Source organism: Syngnathus acus, chromosome 5 (genome assembly GCF_901709675.1).
Source record: "Syngnathus acus chromosome 5, fSynAcu1.2, whole genome shotgun sequence".
NCBI classification, from domain to species: domain Eukaryota; kingdom Metazoa; phylum Chordata; class Actinopteri; order Syngnathiformes; family Syngnathidae; genus Syngnathus; species Syngnathus acus.
In genome coordinates, this window is record NC_051091.1 from 7,826,133 (window position 1) to 7,852,956 (window position 26,824).

Consider the following 26,824-nt stretch of genomic DNA (forward strand, 5'->3'; position numbering starts at 1 on the left):
TAACTTCACAAATACGGTGTCGGTTAATGATTATGGGAACTACCGTAATTTTCGGACTATAAGTCGCGTTTTTTTTTCATAGTTTGGGTGGGGGGGCGACTTATACTCAGGAGCGACTTATATACATATATATGGGTTTTTTTCACTTTTTTGGGCATTTTATGGCTGGTGCGACTTATACTCCGGTGCGACTTATAGTCCGAAAATTACGGTATTCATCACAGATTGTCAGAAGATGATTTCTTTTTTTTTTCTATAGTTCCAGTCTCTAGCTTATGTTTGGTTTGATAAATCTTAGAGTATTTACTGTTTTGATGCATATGCTTAAACGTCTCCCTCAATGACATGAGAATTACTCTCTTATAAATACAGTAGAGATGTTACGCTTGTGCTGTTTGGAACCGTACAGGCAACTGTGATTAAAAAACATTTTTTTTAAATTTATTTTTCATAAAAACCAGAGAAAAAAATCCATAAAATCATGCGTTCTTTGAATGCAGTATAACAACATGGAACATTATGAAATATTAGAGTTTGATTTAAAAAAAAAAAATTAATATGAACCAGAGTGAATTTCAGTGCGGTGCCTGAGAGACGCAACGAAAACCAAGATTGGAGGCAGAGCTGTCCGGCGTGTTCTGGCTTCGCGCTGCACAGCGGTAACGGTAACAGTAAGACTGAGAAAGGGAGAGAGAGTCGAAATTCAAGACAGTGACTCATAAATAAATCTCATAGATTAAAAGATAAAGTCATCACTTTACCTTGTGACACATGTATGACCCTCCCTTCTTTACTCTGTCAGTACCTGACGGAGGACCTGTCTAAACCAAAAAAGTTATTCCTATTAACGACGTGTGATATTTTAGGAGTTCTGCGAGGACTTTATAGTGTGGTGCCGTGAAGTTACTGGATTGTGCTGATGTTCGGTGGAGTGACGCACAGTCCACCAGTCGGACGTCCATTCCCACGCATTGCCCACCATGTCAAACAGACCAAAAGCATTGGCGGGAAAAGACATCACCTGCAGACATTACATTTACATCTAACCACCAGAATAGACTCTAAGGTGACAGAATCATAATCGCCAGCCATAAAAAAGCAACATTTCATCTGAATTCAAAGGTTGAGAGCTCCCCCTATAGTATCTGAGCTGGAATTAAAGGAATATTGGAGTGTATGGAAGCTCAAAAAATGCCTTTTTTTTTTTTTTTTTTTAATCAGCATTTTTGTTTCAGAAAGATTTTAAAGTCCATAAGTCAATTATTTTCCCCCCCATTCAAACCTCTAATACAAAAGCTGTTGTTAGAGCATTAAATGTAACATTTACTTTCTTGACTTGCACTTACCGGTGAAGTTTTGACATATCCATCTTCTGCAGAATTATGGTGAGGGAATTCTCCTTGCCAGATGTTGGCATAGTGTTGCCCTTTTGGGTTAAGTCGATTTCCCCACGGATAAAGTCTGGAAAAAAAAAATCTAACATTCATATGTATAATAAAAACATTTGGAGCACTTACATATCTCTGACAGGTTTGAAGGAAAATTACTTAAGGAAGTTATTCCACATTATTAATTTTTTATGCAGAATGGTTGAAAAGTCTTTCTGCTCACAAAGGGCTATGTCTTGCAGAATGAATAAAAACACATTTCAAATCTCTGTACTGCTAAATAATTTGTATATTCCTCAGAGAGCCAACGAGTTTCATTTTCATAATGGTGTATGAAGGAAGGTTTCTGTTCAAATGTGTTATAGTACGAGAGTAGGTGTGAAAAAGCAGCGAGCAGGCATTTGAAGCTGCTTGGGACATTAGAGCCCTGAGGATGTGAACAGCCTACCTGTCTTTTAAATTGCCTCTGCAGGCGTGTTCCCACTCTGCCTCCGTTGGAAGCCTCTTGTTGGCCCAGGCGCAGTAGTTAACAGCATCACCCCAGGATACGTGAAGAACAGGATGATCCGTCCTAAAAGGGATTAGCTTTAATTAGTTTTGAGTCACCGTTGTGAAATAAACTATGGTAAAAAAAAAAAAAACATGAATCAAGAGCATTTCCTTGCCTGTCTTGGATATTGGAGTCAGGGCCCTCAGGTTGTCTCCAGTTTGCGTCTTTGACTGGAAGCCACCAGGGGGCAGCAGCCACCTACAAATTAATAATAAAAAAATGAAATAAAATAAAATGCTTGACATATAATTTATCTTAAAAGTTAAGTCCATGTTTACAAGCATTTATCAGTGGGTTTAAATCAAATAATTACAATGCTTAATTTAAAAAGTATAAAAAATTAGTGTTGACTGATTTTCGCCTCTTGAAGACTGTTTAACAACTAAAAATAATGTCAGGGCTCTTACATTAGCAAGAAAGTAGCAATATTAACATTCTTCTCTTTTAATTCTCCTTAGTAAGTCACAGTGTCCCAGGACAGGTAAGTTGTCACAAAGAATCTTGTTATATAATCAGAAAAGAATTTTACAAGCTTGACTACACAATGAACACGACTCTCCTGATTTTTGTCCTGCTGTGTATTGCTTTCTGATAAAACATGTTGTGACTGTGCACCAGCAGCTACTGAGCAAATAAATAAATTGCGGAAATGATGCCCACATGAAGCAGTGGGGAAAAACAAGGCCTGTGAACTTCTCCCCCTGGCGCTGACAGCTGCAGGTTTCCATGACAACCACTATGAGAGCGCACCCATCTGTGAGCCATTACATACTCGAGTGGTCGGTGTACAATATTACGAGTTTGTTTTCAGGCTTGCGAACAAGCACAACGGTGACAAAAAGACAGAACTTACCGCTTGCGTGATTTGGCTTTTGACTGCCTCACTTAGAATTTCTTCAAAAACAAACGAGTCCCCAAATTTCTCTGCCTGAAAGAATAAAACGAGTGAAGGACCCATATCATAAAAGAGGACATAAACAGGCATAGCTGTATTGATTGATAAATACCTCTGTCACATAGCCTGTGGCATTGGCAAAGCTCTGGAACTGTTGGTTGGTGACTTCCTGGATGTCCATGTAGAAGGAGTCTACGTGGACCTGTCTCTGAGGGCCCTCACCATCAGCAGGGATTCCTGGGTTGTCTGTTCCCATGAGAAATTCTCCGCCAGGAATCAGCACCATCTTTACACATGACGTTAATTTTAGTGCAACGTGAATTTGGAAGAATATAAGAATACAACAAATCAGGGAGAAAATACATAAATCCATTTTTAAGAACTAAAATATAAGTTTGATCACTTTGACACATGAGCGATGGAAATAAATAAACAAACAGAAAGACAGGTTTACCTGACTAATAATCTTCTCGCCTCCCTTAGTGTCAGACAGCATCTCATTGGCGTCTCTGGAATATTTGACACTTGCCTCCTCCGACGCTGTGCTTTCCCCTACAACAGCGTCTCTCTTCAAGCTCTCACAGCCGCAACTTGCTAAGCCCGGCTCGGAGACGGGCTCGGTGTGAGCCCTGCATACAAGTGCATTGCCCAAACAGCACAAGATGATCATTAAAAAGGCTAAAAAGTGAAGCATCGTTGCTTACACGTCGCTCATGTTGTTGACACTTCCGTAAAGTCACGTGGTCAGTCAGCTGGTACGGACTACTTCTCTATTGGGCCTCCAGCGGCTGACAGTGGTACTGCCAGTTTTAATGAATTTAATTTTTGTTCATTTACTTATTTCCTTAATAGTTATTATAACAATGTTGTATTGATTCAATTTGAATGCAGTCCCTGGGTAGTTTAATGGCATAAGTTGGTCTGATGAATCGTGAAAAAGAAATCATTTCAGAGATCAACAGTGCCTCCACGCGGTGTAAAATGGCAGTGCGCCCAGCTCAAACTCAAGAGCACCGCACAGCAGAGCACCGCCTGTCCTTCCTCTCCTTACTGGCCTCCTCACAGTTACAAATCCTGGCTTGTCTCACGCCGCTGGCTCTCACTATCGCTCGGCTGGACGAGGAGAGACCGGAGCCGCCGTCATGTTGCCGTAGCTGGCTCTCGGAGAGCCGAACATCCGAGCGTTCCCCGCCGCGAGGTAAAAGTTGGGATCTTCAACTTCTTTTCCTTATCTTCATCCTCTTCCCTGCAGAGAAGATTGGGCGCTCCATAAATGGCTAACACCGTTTCCCACAGCTCAAGTTAACCAGTACTCTTATCGTTACTTCAAACCATGTTTCTTGATTTTCAAATGACAGTTATGTCTCTGTTTGCTCACGCAGTTTTTTTTATTTAGTCACAAATAATGACAATGCTGGCATAATGAGCTGGCTGTTTGTACTAGTTTGAATGTCTTGGTTCATGTGCGGTGAAAACCAGTATGTTTTAGGTTTCTTCAGTAAGAAGTTCGTCAGATGGAGCAAAGTGGACCTGTTGCAGGTGCACAGCTTCCTGTTTGCAGTCCTAATTATTAACTATTCAGACTGCAAACAGTAGCAATCTATTGCTGTATCATGAAACGGAATTTTCCTGCAAATTTATGCAAATGCATGGAGTTGCAGCAGCCTCACATCTAAATTTGACCCTAAATGATCTAATTGTCAGAATAGGCAAACTAGCATTGGCAGAATGCTGGATAGAACTCTTTTTTTTTTTTCCCTATTTTTGACCACAGCTATACTGGATAAACACTTGTAATATTGAAGTGTTTCTTGAAATTGATTTCCTGTAGGTGTTCCATAGTGTGCATCCAACATGTCGGATAAAATGTCCAGCTTCCTGCACATCGGGGATATCTGCTCCCTATATGCAGAGGGGTCCACCAGTGGTTTCATCAGCACCTTGGGGTAAGCTGGTCCACATTACACTTGCTAGGGATGTGATCAGAATTTGGAACATGTATGACCAAGACAAGGATACAGGACTTTTCTCTCAAATTGTCAATAACAATGAGGCAGCTTTTGAGTCAGAACCAGATGATGGTGAGAGAGCTGAAATGAAGCAAGTTGAGCACACCAGGGAGCGTGTGAGCCAGGGGAATCGGGACACTTGCATTTTGACAGCAGGGGCACAGAAACAGCTGGAAAGCCTGAGAGTTGAGCTACAGACAGCTGTCATGTGCATCCACAAGCGATGGACCATCAGGTTTCTGATGTTAAAACATTTGCCTGCTTCATCTGAAGTTAATTTTTATCCAAGAACTAATGGCAAGGGATTCACAATATTTCAGCAACCCTAGTATGTAAATAAGGCGAGCGTTGTGTGCTTGCTTGGTTTTGTGTTCTGGGAAGATTAGCTAACGTCAGCTAAAAGTATGCAATTAACTCGAGCCGACATTCACGCCTGACAGGTTGCTATTAAAATTTAGACACTTACCCTTGTCACAACACAATATTGATCGTGATCATCATATCTTGCTCGCTCCAACTGCCTCTTGTTGCGTGAATCATGATAACTTCAGGTTTGTCGGACTATAGAAGATAATATTGTCTATTGTGGAATCACTATCAGTCATGTTCTTTTAGAGTCAATCAAAAAGTGAAATGACCTCCTGTATAAAGACCAAGTCATTATAGAGGTTTTACGGCATTTGCTGAGTTCCACAACAGCCCACGCACATAAAAGCGCATAGATTTGCAAAATTGTCATACCAGTTTTGACCTGCTGCTATTTTCTCCATGCGTAACCACCAACTCATCTGCATTCTTCACATGATTGGCTACATTCTTCACAATGAGTTTCAACACTCATACAGTGGGAACATTTTTGTTTGTTTTTTAAATACGAATCAAGAAGTTGCTACTATAGGAAATAATGTAGTTAGGATGAATCCTTTCTAGCATCAAACTCTCACTATTTGAAATACTGTACTCCTGTTTTAATGCCAGTACTAGTCTTCCAATCCAACTACTGATGTTCAATTAGTTTAAATAAGTGTTAAATTGGTTCAAATTTTACTTGCAATGTTCCAACTATTTTGAATCAATTGGTACTACTACTCATGAGTCAGAGCAAACAAAGATCACATGTGGGGTTCCACAGGGGTCCATCCTTGAACCACTTCTATTTAATATCACCATACATTATTGATTAGAAAATTACTATGTACAATATTACTTAACAGTGTCATAATACGCTTCATTCTGCAGCTTGGTGGATGACCGCTGTGTGGTCCAGCCCGATGCAGGGGACCTCAACAACCCTCCGAAGAAGTTCAGAGGTAAGAGGCACAGAGTATCCTCCTGAGTCTGACATCATCCCCACTAACTGCTGTGTGTTTATACTAAGAGCTCAGTGATAGACACCACTCCATGTGTTGTGCTGCGTTTCTTTGGTGACGGCCACAATACGTACCTCGGCCCGCCGGACTTCAAATAGGCATGCCATTGACAATGTTCGAGCTGCATCCGTCTCACCTCAGAAACTGAGCACCCGAGGAAAAGTTTTCCTACAAAAAAAAAGCCTTGAGATGTTTGTGGGTGTAATTGCTATGAATAGTTCTCGTACAGGAAGTAGACTCATGACCCTCGGTTCTAAGGCTGGAGGCTTGTCTCTGTGGGGCTCCCACATTGCACAGAAAGAATCTGATCTTGCGCAATCTTTACACTCTGTCAATCAACTCAGCAAACAGCTGATTAAAATGTGTCCCTTAAGGAAGGTCATGTTTGGTAGATTCAGATGGCTAATGTTTATACGAGAGCATTTTTTGAGAACAGTCCAAAGCAGCAGCGCCATTCCCAATTAGCCCGCTTGATAACCATCTACAAATGGAATTCTCCTCGTTGCTGTGGAAATGGAGATTGCAGTCGATTCTGAGCCGAGGCTCAATCTCATCCGCATATTGTTGAGCATGTTTCACAATCACAGAGGCACAAATCATTTCAAGACTTATTGATGTCCCAGTGATTTTTACGAGGATATTTTACAATCTAAAAGTAGGGCAGACATTTTAATTGTGTTTAGAAACTTTGGTGTGCTCTCAGATTTATTTACACTCGCCCCAGTTTACATGAATAGATGACCGGGAAAGATCAAACTATTATTTACTGTGTGTGGTTTTATTTCATTTATTATATTCACATTGTGAATATAATATGGCTTCAATTGGACTCGGCATTGTAAATAACCAGCAACTCTGTTTGAAGAGGATTTTTGGCAGCAAACATGATGTCTCACTTGTATAGAAGGATTTGGCTAATCGCTTTTTGTCCTTTAATCCTCCATGCTCCCTCCTCCGTCACCTTATTGACTCGTCAGGAGCTAGACTGTGCACCAAATGTCTTTCCACCAGAAGCAAGATGCTAAATTTTCCCCATCTTTATTTTTTCCAGATGGATCATACTAACACACAAGGAACAACCTGTGGTTGAGTTAAGAAATGAATTAGTTGTAGTATATTTGAGCTGTGCTTGTGTAACACTCTGAGTGAGGTTAAAGTGCTTTGTCAGCTGCTTCTGATGAGAAGAGGCCTTTATGTCAGTGTGAGGTGACTCTGGATGACAACCAGAAGGTGTTAGTGTCAATGAAAGCAAGCAACATGTTGTCTCTTCCCCGGCCGATGTCGGTGCGGAGGATTCGCCCAAACTAAATGGTGGAACCAAAATCCAGAAATGATCGAACTGATGCTATCATCAATATTAACAGTGTGACGTTTGTGCTCGATAGCCTCCAGGTCTTGCTAAGTATGTCATCTGGGTCGAGTACTGTCACTGCTGAGGTATGCTCAACATTTCCCCCGAATGTAAACACAAGCACTCTTAATGTAATCAAACTTTCACTCATGCAGGCTATATTTCACACTGACACACAGAAAAGAAATTTGATTGGTCGTCAATGGAAGGCAATGTAAAACCAATAATCAATCACTAGTTCTGATCAAGATCTTGGGCTTTACCTGGTTTTGTTTCACATCAGGGTCTTCTTGTTAGTATGTCTCTGACTGCAATGCAGAGCTGTATTGTACAATGACCTTAAGTCCTTCCCAACACAAATCAATGTCTCGCTCCAAGACCGCTGTCTGCTGGTTAATTACCCAAAATAGACCTAACTTTGGTGCATTCCTTTCCAAATAAGTCCAACATACCGGTAAGTGCATAGTTTTACTGCCAATGGAGTTGGCGACACCTAACCGGAAATATCCAAAGCTGCTATTGTGGGACATGGCAGAGATGTTCTGCACAAATGATGAGATGCTTCCTCCATCTCCTAATTTTGGAGCGAGTTTGTACAACCCAGATCATTGAGGCTTTTGTTGACTTAACACAGAATAGAAGTCTTATGCAATGTGTGTCTTTAGGTCCCTGGCAGATGTTGCGTTCACTCCATGAAGATTTTGCTCACACTTTACAGCGACAATAGGAAGCATTCGTATCACGTGACATTTTCGATGACTTGAAAATGATTCAATACTGGACAAAAGCCAAATTTCCTAATCTATATAGCTACCAACTTTCCTTAAAGGGACAGTCTGTCGAAGTTTTTCAATTTTTATTGCCATCAAGTGGTGAACTAATAGAATGCAACAAACTAATTTCGACGCATGCACACTATAGTGACCATTATAATTGAAAAACAAACCTTAAAGTGATCATATGTAAATGCAGTCATTCACTGAGGTCAAATTTGATATTCTGATCAGTTTGTTGGACCAAATTTGATTTTGTCATCTGTTTAAATACTGCAAAGATAATAAATATATATACAGTATAACACAGTGATGTGCCATACTGTAACTAGAGTGTTTAAAAAAAAAATTTAGCTAATAAAAGATTGTTTTACATGCCAAGAATGTTAATGATTCCAGGAGATACAAGGCTCCGGATTACTCCCAGCAGTTCTCCTGCCTAGTGACCCCAGAAGGAATTCTGAGCTGGGTTTCAGTACAACTAAAGCAACATGTGCTCTCACAGTTGCCTTTAATTAAAAACAATTGCGGGCTGATGCATTTCCCGAGCTTGCATGTTGCATTACATGACAACTGCACTGCAATGTTTACAGAAAGTGTTTGAAAGTGATCATATGGACAAAATATATAATTTAAGTGTACATTTGCTAGTGTATAATGCACATTTACCAGATGCAAGTTTTAGATTCTCTGTTCCTGCAGCCTGTCTTACTCTCGCTCTCTTTCTCTCACTGCTTCGCATTCTTTCACTGTCTTCCTGTCTTCCTCATTTTTCGGCCACTTCCTTTCCTGTGTTTTTTTTTTTTTTTTTTTTAAACAGTATTTTGAGTTCTGCTGAAGTAAACCATATCTGATGTGGTTGAAGAACATTTTGCAGAGATGGGGAGAGCATTGACCTGATGAGATTTGTGGAATTTCTAAAGGCAAAGAACGGATGAAAGAATCAGGATGTTAAAGATAGGGAATCCCCACCCTCTTTTTCATCCCACTCCTCTTCTCTCGCTTGGCCTTATTTGGACATGTTTCTGCAACCAAAGCTGGTAGAGAGAGTGAGAGAACAGGGAAAGGATGGTTCAGCTTTTTTCTTTTCCTGCTCCTTCCCTCTTCTCACACCCTCAAAATAGAAGATCGGGCCGAGGAGATGCGAAGTCACTTGTAGCTCAGCCGAAGAAGAGGAACTTCTCTAGGCTCAAAGAGGAACTGCGTTAAGCTCAACTGTGTCCTCATGCAAACGAGACGACTGCTTTAACTCTATCTATGAAAATGAAGCGAAGCATTCACTGATAAGAGCCTCGCATTACTGTTCTTTCGAAACTGACCTCACCGCTGTAGCTTTGCACTCCCTTGGGTTGTCAGAAAATGCTTGCACGCCCTACGCAGATCGGGACCAAATGCTTCTTCTCTTCAAAATGACTGCATGCACACAGACTGACACGCTTACAGTAGAGTTTCCATTTTCATTCATGAATGCGTCTGTAGTGGAACTCGAGTGATAACTTGATCAAAATACGTTGAATGTTTTGATGTTGGAAATGGACCTTCTCCTTTAAACAAATATTTAACATTTGGAAAATGTTCTGCCTCATACTGCTGTTTGTTTGTCTTCCTCTGTCTTTATTTAAAAAAAATAAAAATAAAAATCTCTGTCTGGAAGACTGTCTCTTCAGACTGTGTCCCATGAACCGCTACTCAGCCCAAAAGCAATTCTGGAAAGCGGCCAAGCCTGGAGGGAACACAGACACGGTGCTCCTCAACAAGCTCCACGTAAGTGTGACAACACCTCGGCCTCGCCGTCTTCGCTCGGGTCGAGGGCACTGGACACAGCTCAAACACTCAACACAAAGATGTGAGATTGAGAAATGTCCGCACATTTTCTTCTGATTTAGAAGAAGCTTGTCGTGGATTGAAGGAATTTGACATGTTCTGCACACCCAAAGTACTTTTGCTGAGGCAGTATTTTAAACATTCTTTTTATAGCCCATTATTAAGAGTTTTACTTCCAACCTTTTGTCCTCCACATTTTCCTCCTTACACTTCAAGCTATCACAATACCTTTTAAAGCAATTGGTTATCTGACTACATTCTCATAAAAAAAACAAAAACCCCCCAACTTTTTTAGTGCTTTATAGTCACCGTGTTCAAATTGACAAACTTGTGTTTAATGCAGTGGATACCTGAGTGCTTTACCACCTATGCTCACCCCCTCCCTCCCTTTTTTTATAGCATGCAGCTGATCTGGAGAAGAAACAAAATGACTCGGAAAACAAAAAGCTGCTTGGAACAGTAATTCAGTACGGAAATGTTATACAGGTTTGTCATAAGATATGAAAATAGCCCCACTCACTCGAGTTACAATTCCTGCATTGTAGGAAAATTTGGTTATTTTTGCATTCCCATTATTTCTGATATAAGAAGTCTAAAATAAGATCTGGAATGAATGTATGAAATTGTACCTGCTTAACCACATCCACAACTTTTTCCCCTCTTAGCTCCTCCACCTAAAGAGCAACAAATACCTGACAGTGAACAAACGCTTGCCTGCGCTCTTGGAGAAGAACGCCATGAGGGTGATGCTGGACCCTGCAGGAAATGAAGGCTCCTGGTTCTACATCCAACCCTTCTACAAGCTGCGCTCAATCGGAGACAGTGTGAGTCACAAATGATCATATTTTGTGCTAGCGATGACAATCTATCCCATAATATGGTGCAGTAAAAGCTTTCAGAAAGCCTTTAAGAGCCATTTAAGTCTGCAATAAAAGCACCAACCTTTTGAGTCGGATGACGAATAAGTGAACAATGGCTAAAGGATTCCAGTCTTTTATTTTGTGGAAGTCTTATGATGACACACGTTTGACTCTTCAGTTGGCGCAACCCTCGCATAAAAGATTCTCCTGTTTCCTGTTTCCTCAGCGAGATAAGGAGCAACCGGCAAACATCAAAATAAAAATATCTGCTTTGTCAATTCAGATGGCAAATTTCACACTGACAATTTGTGTTTTTGAAATACTGCAAATGTACCTCAGACCACCATTCCCGTTTGACATTGATTAAGCACATCCATATGCAAAACTGTGTACAAGTTTTGAAGAAAATCTCAAGCATTTGAGTATCACCATTAGATATCTAATGTAAAAATATGCTTTCATGAAAGGACACGCTGACGTCATACAAATGAGACAAGCCCAAATAAATGTTAGTAATTTCCCGGGGAAAAAAACAAAACTTGTCCTTGACATAAAATAAAAACAGTCTCACACACAACAGAACAACAAGCTTTAGTGTATGAGTCACCAATCAGATTGCAATCCATTGAGCTCTGCCAGCCCAGTCGGATTTTACCTGGGTCACCAATCCCTTGTTGGCACTGGCACGTTGTTGTCGGCTTGCACCCAGTCAATAAGTAGCTGGCGTAAGCTCCCCACAAACTCATTTTAGATATTGCAGGAGGACTGATTATCAACTTGAGTTTCACGAGGGACTCATTGCTGCTTTTAAAAAAAGTCCACATTACCGTCATAAACAATCACAATCGCTGTTATAGTTAGCATACTAGCTGTTGGCAACAACTACGACTTTCTTTTGTTTTTATTTCATGTTGGTGGTGTTTTGTGTGATGGCAGGTGGTGATCGGCGATAAAGTGGTCTTGAACCCGGTGAATGCAGGCCAGCCACTCCACGCCAGCACGCACCAACTCGTGGATAACCCGGGATGCAACGAGGTCCGGTGGTGCTGATGATTTGATTTCTCCGTGGCCATGTTTGGTTGTAGAGTGGCGAATCAATTCAAAACACTACAATAATACTTCAACTGTGAATACGTTTTAGATGATTCCTTCAGTGACATTCAAATTTTTTTTTTTAAGGTGAATTCTGTCAACTGCAACACAAGCTGGAAGATAGTCTTGTTCATGAAGTGGAGCGACAATCAGGAGATCGTCTTAAAAGGGGTTTGTCAAAGCACATCATCTTTTTTTCCGTTTAATTTACGATCATTATTATCATTGTCATATTATTTGAATCACATTCAAAGATCCAAATATGGACCAGCACACTATGGATTTAATCCTTTCTCAGTTATTTGTGCCATTTTTTCCCCCTCACAGATAATAGAAAATAAATTGTCCTAAGTCAGTTTTATTATTTTACACCATCACCCAAATATTTTTATGTGATCTATAATATCAGTCTTTGTTGACAGAATTCAAGTTAAGCTCACAATTTTTATTTAATTAAAAACGATGACACATCTTTGAAATCCACACAGTACATGTTGTCCCTTTAATCTTAAAATGTAGCTGGTAAATTAAAAAAAAAAAAAAATCTTTGTGCTTCTTCCCAGGGCGATGTGGTACGCTTGTTTCACGCCGAGCAAGAGAAATTCCTCACTTGCGATGATCACAGAAAAAAACAATACGTGTTCCTTCGCACCACCGGGCGGCAGTCGGCTACCTCAGCAACCAGTAGCAAAGCCCTTTGGGAAATAGAGGTGAGTAGAAAAGGTCATTCCTGGGCAATTGTTCCAAACCGCCTGTAACAGTTGAACTGTGCCCACGTCAGGTCGTACAACACGATCCCTGCCGAGGCGGGGCCGGCTACTGGAACAGTCTGTTCAGGTTTAAACACTTGGCCACCGGACATTACCTTGCTGCAGAGGTCAGTCAACTGCAAAACAGTAAAATAATTTGTCTGATTGGATTTTGAGAAGTCAAACCTGAATAAAATGTGTTTTGTGTATTTATAGGTGAATCCAGAATATGAAGAGGAGGGCCTGGAGTCACGAGCCTCAGTAAGCCCATGAAGTAGTTTCACTCCCACAACAAGCAAAACTATCTTGATATTTCAAACAAATACTAAATTAAATAAGGGCAGACATTTTGGCTATTTCAGTACTGCATAGTATACACAGTTGTGGTTATTTATGACCAGCAGATGGCAGTCATCCACTGATAATGCTACTTCAGTATCAAACATGATAGCATTTATTGTTGTTTTCATAGATGTATGGCTTATTTAAATGTTTACATTTATTTATCCACAACATTAGGCGTACCTTCAAATTGTACTGAGTGAAGAAAGACATTCAAGAAAGTCATTAAGATGTCTATCTGATTATCAGATTATACAAGTTTCCAATTTAATGCAGGCGATTTCTTGTAATTAAGTTCATTAGCCTCATAAACACATTATTAAAGTAATCATTTGACTTTTAACTGGGAAAATTCATTTTTATTTAGTGAAGCTTTTATTTTGTTGTCAGAGCAATAATGCTTTTGCAATCTACATTTCCTGCTGCCCCGCCCACAATCAATTCCTAGAAATCCCCTCGCTGTATGTAAGACGGCAATAAACCCTTCTTACTCTAACAAAGCTGCTTACCTTTGTTTTCCATTAAATGCAGGATTAGCAGATTGCATTTGTTTTGAATGTTGACACTGCATGTTTTCTGCTTCCAGCATGATTCGGAGCAAGAGGCCTTGCGGACCCGTTTGAGAAATGTACCCGATAAAGTCATGTACACACTTGTTTCCGTCCCCGATGGAAATGACATTTCTTCGATATTTGAGTTGGACCCCACCACGTTAAGAGGAGGGGACTCGCTCGTACCCAGGTACACGTGTAAATTGGCTTCATGTGCAACCTGATGGCCTGACCTTGTTTCTCCATCTTGTTGCGCAACATGCACCTTTGTTTATATTCAGCTTCTATTTCACTTGCCCTAAGACTCACTGTATGAGCGCTTTTGGCGATACAATAATAGCAATGTAATATGTTAAAAGTTTGGAAATGTGATTTCAGGAATTCATACGTGCGCCTCAGACACTTGTGCACCAACACATGGGTACACAGCACCAACCAACCCATCGACAAAGAGGAGGAAAAACCCGTCATGCTTCGCGTAAGTGTGCGACAAAACGTTAGCGAGCAACTGATGTGAGTTTGGTGAGTCCATATTTGTCTCTGACATTCCTTTGCAAATCACAGATTGGCACGTCCGCACTGAAAGAGGACAAAGAGGCCTTTGCGATTGTGCCCGTTTCCCCAGCTGAAGTGCGAGACCTCGACTTTGCCAACGATGCCAGTAAAGTGTTGGCGTCTATCGCTGGAAAGCTCGAGAAAGGCACCATAACACAAAATGAAAGGAGGTACCGAGTCAAAGCTGCTATTTGTTCGTTGAAATTAGGTTGATTTATTTTTATTTTTTTTCCCCCCTCTCTTTTTCGGAAAAAACAGAGCAGTTACAAAACTTCTAGAAGATCTGGTGTTCTTTGTTGTTGACATTCCCAACAATGGACAAGATGTTCTCGAGATCACAGTCAACAAACCAAACCGAGAAAGGCAGAAACTCATGAGAGAACAGAATATTCTCAAACAGGTAACAATATTAGTTCAGCACGTCATAGAAATTCTTGTCAGACTTTTGTAGACATGTTTGAACCCTTTATTGGATTTAGATCTTCAAGCTGCTTCAAGCCCCTTTTACTGACAGCGGCGATGGTCCAATGCTTCGATTGGAAGAACTCGCCGACCAGCGCCACGCCCCCTTCCGGCACATCTGCCGACTGTGTTACCGGGTTTTGCGTCACTCCCAACAGGACTACCGCAAGAACCAGGTAGAGGTCTAGCGGTTCTTGATTTGCAAGTGAAATGACTCACATGTGTAGCGGGACTAATCAAGTCTTGCAAATCTTGATGTCATTGTCTGCCTGTTTGCACCCACAGGAGTATATTGCCAAGCAATTTCGTTTCATGCAGAAACAAATCGGCTATGATGTTCTGGCAGAAGACACTATCACAGCTCTCCTCCATAACAACCGCAAGTTACTGGAGAAACACATTACTGCTGCAGAGATTGACACCTTTGTCAGCCTGGTCCGCAAGAACCGTGAGCCCAGGTTGGGAAAACTGCTTTGCGTGACGAACCATTGACTTGATTCTAATAAATGCATGATTTATGTTGTTGATTGTTGAATATCGTGCTTCTGTCTAGGTTCTTGGACTACTTGTCGGACTTGTGCGTGTCCATGAATAAATCCATTCCTGTGACGCAAGAGCTGATTTGCAATGCTGTGCTGGATCCCACTAACGGAGACATACTAATTGAAACTAAGTAAGTGCTCTTTCCTCGAAAAGGGAGTCCAAAATAGCCCGGCTTGATCATTTTTTAGGAAATGTATCTTTTTTTCTCTTTTTCCTTTCCCCAAACCTTCCTGCTGCAGACTAGTGCTGTCAAGATTTGAGATTGAAGGGGAAGCGCTCGGGGACAACTCTGAGGAGTCGGAGGAAGATGAGGAGGAAGTGTGGTTATTCTGGAAAGACAGTAATAAAGAGATCCGTAGCAAAAGCATCAGGGAGTTGGCCCAGGATGCCAAGGAGGGTCAAAAGGAGGACCAGGAGGTCATCAGTTACTATAGGTACGTACTTCTGGCCTTCTGATTAAAAAACAAATAATAAGAGCTTAGTTTTATCGTCATTGTTGTCCTTTGGCAGGTACCAGCTGAATCTGTTTGCCAGGATGTGTTTGGACAGGCAGTACCTGGCGATTAACAAGATCTCCGGCCAGCTGGATGTCGATTTGATCTTGCGCTGCATGTCAGACGAAGACTTGCCTTATGATCTGCGAGCCTCGTTTTGCCGTATGATGCTGCACATGCACGTAGATCGCGATCCCCAGGAACAGGTCACACCCGTCAAATACGCACGACTGTGGTCAGAGATCCCATCGGAAATTGCGATCGACGAGTGAGTTGACGGGCAAAAATGTGCACGTCGTCATGTCTTTGTGTGTATTCATCGTATTGATGTGTTTTCCATGTAGTTACGACAACGACGGCACATCCAAAGATGAAATTAAGGAGCGATTCTCACAGACGATGGAGTTTGTCGAGAACTACCTCAGAGATGTGGTTTGCCAGAGTTTTCCTTTTGCAGATAAAGAAAAGAATAAGCTCACCTTTGAGGTGAGTTTGACCACATCATAGCACACGTTCTGATTATAAAAATAAAATGATCACTTCCTGTTTGTTTGTTTGTTTTTGCTTAAGGTGGTAAATTTGTCCAGGAATCTGATTTATTTTGGCTTTTATAACTTCAGCGATTTACTAAGACTCACCAAGATCCTTCTAGCTATTCTAGATTGTGTCCATATGAGCACAATTTTCTCTTTCAACAAGCTGGAAAAGGGAGATGAGAGCAAAGGTATGAAACCCGGAATGGGTGAGTACGAGGGCAAATTAACTAACAACAGATTTCTATTTTTTTTTTCTTTTTTTTTAAATTTATTTGTATGTTCTTCCAGGCAGTAATGTGATAAGGTCCATTCATGGCGTTGGGGAGCTGATGTCACAAGTGGTCCTTCGAGGCGGCGGCTTTCTACCCACAACATCAAATAGTACCGCCAACGGAAGCACTGTCAAGACTCAGACTGAACCGGAGAAACAAGACATTTTGGTCATGGACACCAAGCTGAAGATCATTGAGATCTTACAGGTACATGACAAGCAATGACGATGACCTCCAAAAATAAAAACAGCTAATTTTATGATTTGCTCTTCCACGCAGTTCATATTAAACGTCCGCCTGGACTACAGGATCTCCTGTCTGCTGTCCATCTTTAAAAGGGAGTTTGATGAGAGCAACTCCCAAAGTGAGTTATCCATAACTGGAACAGTTGAAGGTCCAAACAATATGCCAGGTGAGATGAGATGAATGTTTGTCTCCAACACACGTAGAAATCAATGACGTCACTTAGTTGTGCCATTTTAGGAGCACTGGATTTCGAGCACATAGAAGAGCAGGCCGAAGGGATATTTGGTGGAAGGTAATTACAATTTGAGGATCGCAATCACAAATCAAAGCGGTAATTTTGTGTAATTTTGTGCGGCCAGTGAAGAGAACACTCCTTTGGACCTGGACGACCACGGCGGACGGACTTTCCTGAGAGTCCTTCTTCACTTGACCATGCACGACTATCCCCCTCTGGTTTCCCGGGCCCTCCAATTGCTTTTTCGGCATTTCAGTCAAAGGCAGGAGGTCCTTCAGGCATTCAAGCAGGTATTGTCGTACATCATACAAAAGTGTTTGTGTAGCTCAGGTTGTCTGGTCTTCACAGTCCTCTTCTTTGAACTTGTCACCAGGTCCAGTTGCTAGTCACCAGTCAAGATGTGGAGAACTACAAACAAATTAAGTTTGACCTGGACCAACTGCGTTCCATTGTGGAGAAGTCTGAGCTATGGGTGTACAAAAGGCAGGGTCCAGATGAGGTCTTGGATACAGGAGAAGGGATGGCCTCTGAGTCTCAACATAAAAAGGTAATAAGAAGAAGCATGGATAAAATTCACATGTGATGCTTAAAAAACAAGGTGTCTTTTGTGTCTTATTTATCGTAGGGAGAGTCTGGAGGAGCCGAAAAGCCAAACAAACCAGAGAGCACCAGCAGTTACAATTACAGGGTGGTAAAAGAGGTAATCCAGCAAAAAAGTTTTTTTTTTTTTTTTTAAATTGTGATCACGTCTTAATATTTTCTGTTCTTCGTTAGATCCTCCTGCGCCTCTGTAGGCTTTGTGTCCAGGAGGGTCAGTCAGGCAGGAAGAGCAGGAAGCAGCAACAGAGGTTACTAAGGAACATGGGGGCTCATGCCGTCGTCCTTGAGCTGCTACAGATCCCATATGAGAAGGTGAATTTCGACTGAGTAATCTTTTGCTGGACTAAATAAAAAAGTCCAACTTTTTTTTTTTTCATTCCAGGGTGAAGATTTACGCATGCAGGATATCATGCGGTTAGCGCATCAGTTCCTACAAAACTTCTGTGCCGGGAACCAGCAGAACCAAGCTCTGCTTCACAAGCACATTAATCTCTTCCTCAACCCCGGGGTGGGCTATTAATGCACTAACGGCAAGTCATGGTTTAAAATCATGCAAGCAACAATGTTTTTGTTTTTTTTTTCAGATTTTGGAAGCCATCACCATGCAGCATATTTTCATGAACAACTTCCAGCTGTGCAGTGAAATCAATGAACGCGTGGTCCAACACTTTGTCCACTGCATCGAAACACATGGACGCAACGTCCAGTACTTAAAATTTCTGCAGACAATCGTCAAAGCAGAGAATAAGTTCATCAAAAAGTGTCAGGACATCGTTATGGCCGAGGTGATGCGCCGTTTGCAACTGTTAGCATCTGAGTTGACGTTTTGTCCTCAAGTCTGTTGTTGTGTTTCACAGCTGGTGAATGCGGGCGAAGACGTTTTGGTCTTCTACAATGATCGCGCCTCCTTTCAAACACTGGTGCAGATGATGCGGTCGGAGCGGGATCGCATGGATGAGAACAGTCCACTGATGTACCATATTCACCTGGTGGAACTTTTAGCCGTCTGCACGGAGGGCAAGAACGTCTACACGGAAATCAAATGTAACTCGCTGCTCCCGCTGGATGACATCGTGCGAGTGGTGACCAATGAGGACTGCATCCCAGAGGTGAGTGGAATGCAAATCTAACAAGTCCTTCTTCCGCCAATTATTAAACTGCAATGTCTCATTTCACATCAGGTTAAAATTGCCTATATCAACTTCCTCAACCATTGCTATGTGGACACCGAGGTTGAAATGAAGGAAATTTACACTTCCAACCACATGTGGAAACTCTTTGAGAACTTCCTGGTTGACATTTGCAGAGTAGGTAACGTGAATGAATAGATCAGGAAAGCAATGGTGCATCAATTAAATATGAGTTGTTGTTTTTTTTTTGCAGGTTTGCAACAATACAAGCGATCGCAAGCACGCCGACACCGTTCTGGAGTGTTACGTGACTGAGACGGTCATGAGTATTGTCACCACGTTTTTTAGCTCGCCTTTTTCTGACCAGAGCACCACCTTGCAGGTATGAAATTAGAACCACGCAAACAACGTGAATGTTTCCATGTACTTGAAAAAAAGAATCTCTTTTTATTTTAATTTTATTGTCCAAATTTTACGATAGAAATAAAGTGCTGCATATTGATATGAATGTTTCTTAAATGAAATAATCATATGAAATGTCTTGAGCAATACATCTTGTTAGATTATTTTATTTCACGTCATGATATGGCTGACTGTTGTGAATGGTGAAGTCCCTGCTGTCCTGCGCTAACCCACGGATCCTCCTGCCCGGCATGTCAGACATTGCTCTCCTGTTTCTCCCAGTCTCAGATATCTATCATTAAGAGGGGTGAATGACTTTTCCAAGAAGCACAGCTAACATGAGACGCACTGCTAGATTAGATTTATGTTTTTCTCTTGCTTAATAACGGTTGCACAACCTCCAGTCTATTAATGTCTATGCTGTGCTCCAGACAGCCATCAGACAGAATGTAAGTATGGCTGCAAGTACTTGCCCATTAGCTCCCCCTCACGTAATTGCAACTGAATAGCCCCCCGCTCTGATGTTTAGATTAGAACAGTGCAGTCCGTTGAAGTTGTCTTAGGTAATCGCGATGTCAGGCAGATTGGAGACATTCAAGAAGTCCAGCCAATGTGCTTTTTGACTTTGACTCGCAAGCACAGATGAGCAGCCTTCACCTACAGGCACCTATTAGATAATTATGCGGAATTTACCAATGACTGTATTTAGAACGTACTGCCATATACTAGCATCTGCATGTCACAATTTGTAATATTTCATTTCTTTCCTGCTTGTATTCTCTGCCACAGGCTTCTCTATTGGGGAAAATATTCCAGGTATTTGTTTGTCAATAAGGGTGGAGCGCACGTACTGTCGGTGTTGAAAATGTTAAGAGGCGTTGATTTGACAAATGTCCGTGTTTCTATGAGCGTCTGTCTGTGCATGGCCATGATTTGGGTTTTTAGGTGTGTGCTTTCTCAGGAATTCAGGGCCATGTGGAACACTAGCGCAGCGCCACTAAATTACCCCCCCCCCCACCCCCCAAATATTATTATGGAATACAAATAGAATGTGTGTACTTTTGCCCAAAGTCAACTAAGATTAGCAACCCTAATGGGGACAAGTGCTATAGAAAAACAATATTGATCATCATGTGAAGAAATGACTTGCTTCTTTTGTTTTCTTTTGTTTGCTTCTTCTCAGACCAGACAGCCAGTCTTTGTGCAGCTGTTGCAGGCAGTTTTCAGGGTCTACCACTGCAACTGGTTGTTCCCTGTCCAGAAAGGCTCCGTGGAAAATTGTATCAAAGTCCTGTCAGATGTTGGTAAGCTGAATAAATCCAATTGCCTGCCATGAAAAGCAGTTACCCATTCACATTTGTGCGTCCCCGCCAGCCAAAGGTAGAACCATCGCCATCCCCGTGGACCTTGACAACCAAGTGAACAACTTGTTTGTGAAGTCCAACAACATTGTACAGAAAACGGCAATGAGCTGGAGACTCTCGGCACGTAACGCCGCCAGGAGAGACTCTGTAGTGACAGCGTCACGGGACTACAGAAATATCATCGAGCGGCTGCAGGTACGGCGGGTTTATCGGTTTGACCCGATTCGAACGAGTGCTAACAACGTTTGTGCGGGACGCAGGATATCGTGTCAGCGCTGGAGGACCGTCTCCGTCCGTTGGTCCAAGCCGAGTTGTCCGTCCTCGTGGATGTGTTGCATCGGCCTGAGCTGCTTTTCCCAGAAAACACTGAGTCGCGCAAAAAGTGTGAAAGTGGAGGTTTCATCTGCAAGTAAGACATTCATAGCCATTACTTTGGATTGAGGGAGAAATCAAAGATATTAATTATTGTATTTGTGTAGGCTGATCAAGCACACCAAGCAGCTGCTGGAGGAAAATGAGGAGAGACTATGCATTAAAGTTCTGCAGACACTTCGAGAGATGATGACGAAAGACCGTGGTTATGGAGAGAAGGTAGGACATATACACCACACTCACCAGATACGCCATTCTCTACTCGGGCACTCGAGAATTACTGTCATTTTTTTCTCAAGCTGGTCTTTCATATATATTTTTTCAAAATGTCGCAATGTAGTTTGAAATACATTAGAATTTTTGCTACAGATATTATGTTTTATTGTCTCTCTCTATATATACATACAAATTTCCTGTTTTAAAAATTCATGCATGCCAAGGGTTACTGTTTGTCATATTAGCTAAAAAGTCAATGTTATTCTGACAGTTATTCAAATGCTCACTAAAATGTAATAGCTCCGACAAAAAAAAGGCAATAAAATCAACAGTTAGCGGTGGCCTAAAACATTTCTCTGGTGTTGTGTAATGATGCACAAAAATGGATCACTTTAGGCCCCAAAGACAAGAATTATTCCATTCCTCAAATCTGAATGAAACAAAACAAAAAATATACATTTGGTTTTGCGTGCTGATGTTTCTACAAAGTATATTCCAAATCGCTGTGTATTAACGGGTCTAACGATACAATGATTTTGAAGGGTTTTCTGCCCTTGGATTTTTGTCACATATCAAGACCCTCTCTGATATCTTTTCAGCCAACCCTCTGCCAAATGTGACCAATTTAAACAGCCGGTCGCATGCATTCACAAAGCCTCTTTTACGAGCGACTAGATTGGAGGACCTTGTCCAAATCACTCACTTAACTAACATGTCACGCTGTGTTGTTGACCTCTGCCTGCGCTTCCCGGCCTGTTATCTAACCCCGCAAACCTTCTGCTCTCTTTCAGCTCAGGGCCTTTGATGATGAGATGGATATGCCTAAGGTTATTTCTTTTTTACTTATCCGTTTGTGTCCTCGGTTCTTGTAGCTTCTTTTGTAACCGTACTGACTTTAGCAGCTTCCGTGGCTGAGTGCTCGAGTTAGACTGATTTCAGGGATGAGCGCCAATGTCGCAATAGTACAAAAGGGGAGGTGTGTGTATGTGTGCTTGCGTGGGTGTGTGTGTTTAGTAATTTACTTGTGTGTGGTTTACTTGCCAGATTAACAAACATTACGGCCGGGGTCATAGCAAAGACTATAAAAATGGGACCCATTGCCTCCCTGCTTGGCACTCTGCATTAAGGGTTGGAATTGGGGGGTTAGATCACCAAATGATTCCCGAGCGCGGCACCGCTACTGCTCACTGCTCCCCTCTCCCCCAGGGGATGGATCAAAATCACACGGGGATGGGTTAAATGCAAAGGACAAATTTCACCACACCCAGATGTGTGTGTGACAATCATTGGGACTTTAACTTTAATAAGTATGTATCCACTGTAAACAGTCATTTTATGTTGGGTTTTAATTAAATAATTTTATTGTTGTGTAAACAATCACATAGCCCAATACTTGCCGGCAAATAATGGATGGCTATAAAATATGATCAAGCAAAGTAACAGACGTGCAAAATTGTATTGATCAATTTATAAATGGAGGTGCTATCAATTGATAATGGTGAAGACGCAATAGAATCCAAAGTGCTCCCATAGGCCTTCATCCAGGTGTTTCTTTTCCTTGCCCGTGTTCAACCATGAGTTGGGTGTTTCCCCCTGCACGTCCTCTCAGTGCCGATAGGGGACACTATGAACGTGTGTGTACGTGTGCGTGCCGTGCCATATGCACGTATTAATGTGATGTGTGCAAGTGTGACGACAGTAGCAGTCATTGAGGTTGTGTCCTAGTTTCCCTGCCTGCAAACTGCATGATTCCTGGGCCCCTTCCAATTCTGGCCTGAGGTTACATAAGAACCCGGCATCTCCCCCCACCTCCCCCTCTCTCTCTCTTTCCTGGAACTCAGCCCTTCCGCTGCTGTTTGACCTTCAGCTACAATTGTGGAGGATAGAAGTGAGCTGGAGCCATTTAGTGTGTCTGTGTGTGCATGTGTTTGTGTGTGTGTTGGGGGGGGGGGGCACCTGTCTCTAAAAATGGGTTTATGAGGATGTGCAGGGTATGCGGTTGGGCATGAGAGTTTATCCCCCCCCCCCCCAACACACACCTACACACACTACCACATGCACACCTGTCATGTGTTGTATCTCTTGTCACGGACATAAAAATGGCAGTGGTGCCGAAATGTATTTGTCCCTCCATGTGTCAGTCTGCATATTTGGAATCTCTTCTTTCACATTCAGCCTGCTATTAACCTGTGACACAAGTCTTTATTTAACTCTGGTATACTAAATTCTCCCTGCTGCTTCTACACAATTGACTTCTTGCATGTCGTGTAGTAAACAGACTATGTGCATGTGGAAGAATAATGTCTACATATTATTTTCAGAAAGGTTCAAGGACTGGTTTTACAAAAGGCATTTCAAACACAAATACGTTTTCAACTAGTGAGTTTAAAAAGCGACCCTGCAGCAGGTTGGAAATAGAGGTGCCACATGGCTGGACAAACCGTGTTTGTCTAATTCCTGGCCGAGAAGAACGGACGTTTTCACGACGACGGAATTGCGGAGTATCCCGGAAGGATTCTTTCAGGAACGCATAAAAACACGGCAGGGAAAGTTTGATAAACTCACCAGGGGAATTTCTTCCAAAAGGGAAAATAAGTCTTTGTGGTACAACTCCTTGAACTTTCCTGACTCACCATAAAAAATGAGGGCAGAATTGTGTGAATTAAAAAAAAAAAAAAAACATTTATGTAATACTATTTAATATAAAGTAATGAAAGATTTTGGGAGTTTACAAAGCTGCCACAGCAACATTGGCGGTGTTGGTGCACCTACGTCATTGCCAAATGTCACGGGCATGGACTCTCAGACTTATATAAGAAAACTCAAGTTTCCCTCGACACTGTCTGTGTGTGCGTGTGCGTGTGCACGTGAGCGTGTGCATGCGTGGTCACGGTCCTATTACGCAAGCCCTCATTTAGAGTAAGTCCTGCTTCATGCCTTTCACCTCCCTTCTCCCTCCCAAACATATCATGGGATCTGGTTTTCAAAATTTTACGAGATTTTTTGCCGCATTAAGTTGATTCTTCCACTTTGGCTTTTGCATGCGTGGTCACGGTCCTATTACGCAAGCCCTCATTTAGAGTAAGTCCTGCTTCATGCCTTTCACCTCCCTTCTCCCTCCCAAACATATCATGGGATCTGGTTTTCAAAATTTTACGAGATTTCTTGCCGCATTAAGTTGATTCTTCCACTTTGGCTTTTGCAGTGCAGGTCAGCTGCAGTGCCCATAGGAAGCAGGCAAGCTGTGAACACCAAGTGCTTCTGTGTCCCAGCTCCAGCATACAAAGATGGATTTGTTTGGCTACTTTCAAAGGCCTATTTTGTACATGCTTGTCACATGTACGTCATTTTGTCAAACTGAGTGTTGTGATTGTAACCAAAGGGGGTTTGTCCCGGGGAATTTCCAGTTTGGTAGAATGTGATGCAGTCAGGGCGGATGTGGCAGCTGTCAAGGGGTTTCTCCGTGGTGTTTGTGGTCTGACTTACGACCATCAACTAGTATATATACGTCTTTGCTACATTTGCTGCTCCTGGGTTTGATGTGGCAGCCATTGACTTGGTTTTACACAAGTTAGTTGCTCGTAACATTTAATATAACATTGCATATGAGACCAAAACACTAGCAAGAACAATAGTGTTTATTAATTAAAATATTGTTTTCACATCTTACTTTCTGTATTGATGTGAATGCCCTTAGCCCAATAAGCTTTTTCTAGTTTTTATGGGGTGTCTTTATTATATACTTTGGTATACCTGGTGCTGATGTGTGTTGACCTGTGAATGAACTTCCAACTTAATGCTGCTGATGAGATTTGACTGGGATGAAGCGGAATACCCTCAAATGGAAAATTCTAAATCATTGTGCTATACCACCACGGCACAGCTCAAGAAAACTCAACAGTGGCATAATTGGCTCCTGATTTTGACTTGGACTGACAAGTTGAGTTGTCAAAGTGTCAGTGTATGTTGTTTTGCCTTCTACTCTGTGTTTTGGTGACAGATGCCTGCTCTAAGCGGCTCTGTGTCACTGGTTTAGTGACCTGGTTTCTTTTGGATTGATTATGTAACTCTAACCCCTTGTGCCCCTCGCCTAGCCTAACTCCCCTGCCTGCCCATGGTTTTTAACTAAACAATTTATGTTGAGCATTGCCTCTTAAAACTCTGAGTCATGTTATTGTACCTACTGCACGGTAAATAATCATACTTCTAAGCATCTTATGATCCGAATCCCTCGTGTTTGCATTCGCAAACAATGCACAATGCAGAAAACACCGAACCTCTATTCATCCAGCCATTCTCTGAACTTTGTGAGTCATGATCATTGGATTTACTCATCCTTGACTTTTAAAGGTGAAGTTGTTTGAGTCAGTGTTAGTTCTTATTCTCTAATTCTTGTAGTGTTGGCTTTGCAGACGTCCGCATTTTTTGTTGTCCCTGTTTGCTGTACTTTTGTTATAGTATCAACTAACTTCACCTTTTTTGTGGTCCATGCATAGATAGATGTCAATCAGAAATGTGTTTCCGTGATTTAAAAGAAGCAATAAGAGTTTCTTTGCGTGAACATCATAATTTTGTCTAAATGGTTTGTGGCAGTGAGCTGGAAAGTAAAGTTATGGGACGTTATTTTTGTGGGTGGTGTTTTCGTTCTTTTAGCATTTTCCTGGAAGGGTGCAGGAGGACATAGGCGTTTGCGCCGTTGTGGGTGTGAACACAGCCCACTTGATTCCCTGGTTCGGAAAATAGGGACCACAGTGACTGATTTGTGAAACAAGATAAAAGTTATTTTTTTACATTTTATTTATAAGTCGTACATATTCCTGTAGTTCAGCAGTGTCGTATATAATTTTTAGTACCATACGCATGACGGCTCGCTCTCAGTTGACCTTTGCATGGCCTTTTGCATGGACTTCCTTTCTTTTGTGCTGTGTCTTCTAATTAAATGCATGTGCTTGCATCTGTTTGGCCTAACTTCCATCACTGCACCCAGCAGCTGGATCAGAACCAGCCTGAGAAGTTGTTGGAGGACCAGAAAAGGGTACGTACACGTAGATGTAGCAAGATGTGAAGAAATCATCAATCTCAAAAACGCCACACAATTTTGATTTTGCAGAAATTTAGTCAAGGACGTTCTGTGCATTGGCAGCTTCTTTTTGGATAAGCTTCAAATAAATCCTTGTTGTGAATGCGCCATCATCCATAACTAATTTCTTCTCCGAGAAAAGAAGAGGTCAGGCAACCTCAACAACAAAACAAAATCATGAGACAAGTTTGAGAGTCAGCAGCTGCACTCCAGCTTGAGTCAAGTCAGCTCGTATCAGTTTCATCTGCAGCGCAGCAATTTGGTAGTATGTCACTGATTAAACTCCAGAGAAAAATACAAAAACAAAACATTTGCTAACAAAATCTGGAACATTTATATCAGTGAGAAAAGTGACTGGAAAAAGTCGCAAGACGATAAGATTGATTGTCACTTGATTGGATCTTAAAGCATGACTAACCTGTGTTGAAAAAGCAATAAATTCACAATTTAACTCGAGAACCAGGTCTCGCGTAATAATCTATCGAGGACCGCGCAATTTGACAGACCTGTAACATAATCGCGCACACGTCATTTTTCATTTCCGTCACGTCCCATGGGAGGTC

General features: G+C 41.7%; 2 protein-coding genes across 2 annotated transcripts in view; one reads left to right on the top strand and one right to left on the bottom strand.

Moving 5' to 3' along the window:
- Nucleotides 1-422: 422 nt before the first annotated feature.
- On the bottom strand, nucleotides 423-3,592 carry sumf1 (sulfatase modifying factor 1). Its single transcript, XM_037253030.1, has 9 exons — nucleotides 3,288-3,592; nucleotides 2,946-3,119; nucleotides 2,792-2,866; nucleotides 2,054-2,136; nucleotides 1,837-1,959; nucleotides 1,347-1,461; nucleotides 908-1,021; nucleotides 762-821; nucleotides 423-677 (listed from the first exon to the last, which is right to left on the bottom strand). The coding sequence occupies exons 1-9, from the start codon at nucleotides 3,525-3,527 to the stop codon at nucleotides 576-578; spliced, it is 1,086 nt and encodes a 361-aa protein (XP_037108925.1). The 5' UTR covers nucleotides 3,528-3,592; the 3' UTR covers nucleotides 423-575.
- A 239-nt stretch (nucleotides 3,593-3,831) lies between these two features.
- The window catches only part of LOC119123716 (inositol 1,4,5-trisphosphate receptor type 1-like), a 40,773-nt gene continuing 17,780 nt past the window's right edge, over nucleotides 3,832-26,824 (top strand). Inside the window, 41 exon segments of the mRNA XM_037253029.1 lie at nucleotides 3,832-4,031; nucleotides 4,665-4,779; nucleotides 6,082-6,152; nucleotides 9,991-10,100; nucleotides 10,560-10,646; nucleotides 10,826-10,984; nucleotides 11,957-12,055; nucleotides 12,200-12,283; nucleotides 12,676-12,822; nucleotides 12,894-12,989; nucleotides 13,078-13,122; nucleotides 13,790-13,944; nucleotides 14,133-14,232; nucleotides 14,319-14,479; nucleotides 14,568-14,709; nucleotides 14,789-14,947; nucleotides 15,057-15,229; nucleotides 15,325-15,444; nucleotides 15,554-15,748; nucleotides 15,825-16,076; nucleotides 16,153-16,294; nucleotides 16,379-16,532; nucleotides 16,633-16,823; nucleotides 16,896-17,028; nucleotides 17,100-17,154; nucleotides 17,222-17,387; nucleotides 17,471-17,644; nucleotides 17,723-17,797; nucleotides 17,872-18,009; nucleotides 18,080-18,205; nucleotides 18,282-18,482; nucleotides 18,555-18,806; nucleotides 18,879-19,004; nucleotides 19,081-19,209; nucleotides 20,019-20,045; nucleotides 20,413-20,533; nucleotides 20,604-20,788; nucleotides 20,854-21,002; nucleotides 21,073-21,184; nucleotides 21,973-22,008; nucleotides 26,169-26,216. Coding sequence (XP_037108924.1) covers nucleotides 4,688-4,779; nucleotides 6,082-6,152; nucleotides 9,991-10,100; nucleotides 10,560-10,646; nucleotides 10,826-10,984; nucleotides 11,957-12,055; nucleotides 12,200-12,283; nucleotides 12,676-12,822; nucleotides 12,894-12,989; nucleotides 13,078-13,122; nucleotides 13,790-13,944; nucleotides 14,133-14,232; nucleotides 14,319-14,479; nucleotides 14,568-14,709; nucleotides 14,789-14,947; nucleotides 15,057-15,229; nucleotides 15,325-15,444; nucleotides 15,554-15,748; nucleotides 15,825-16,076; nucleotides 16,153-16,294; nucleotides 16,379-16,532; nucleotides 16,633-16,823; nucleotides 16,896-17,028; nucleotides 17,100-17,154; nucleotides 17,222-17,387; nucleotides 17,471-17,644; nucleotides 17,723-17,797; nucleotides 17,872-18,009; nucleotides 18,080-18,205; nucleotides 18,282-18,482; nucleotides 18,555-18,806; nucleotides 18,879-19,004; nucleotides 19,081-19,209; nucleotides 20,019-20,045; nucleotides 20,413-20,533; nucleotides 20,604-20,788; nucleotides 20,854-21,002; nucleotides 21,073-21,184; nucleotides 21,973-22,008; nucleotides 26,169-26,216 — 5,187 coding nt within the window. The 5' untranslated portion in view covers nucleotides 3,832-4,031; nucleotides 4,665-4,687.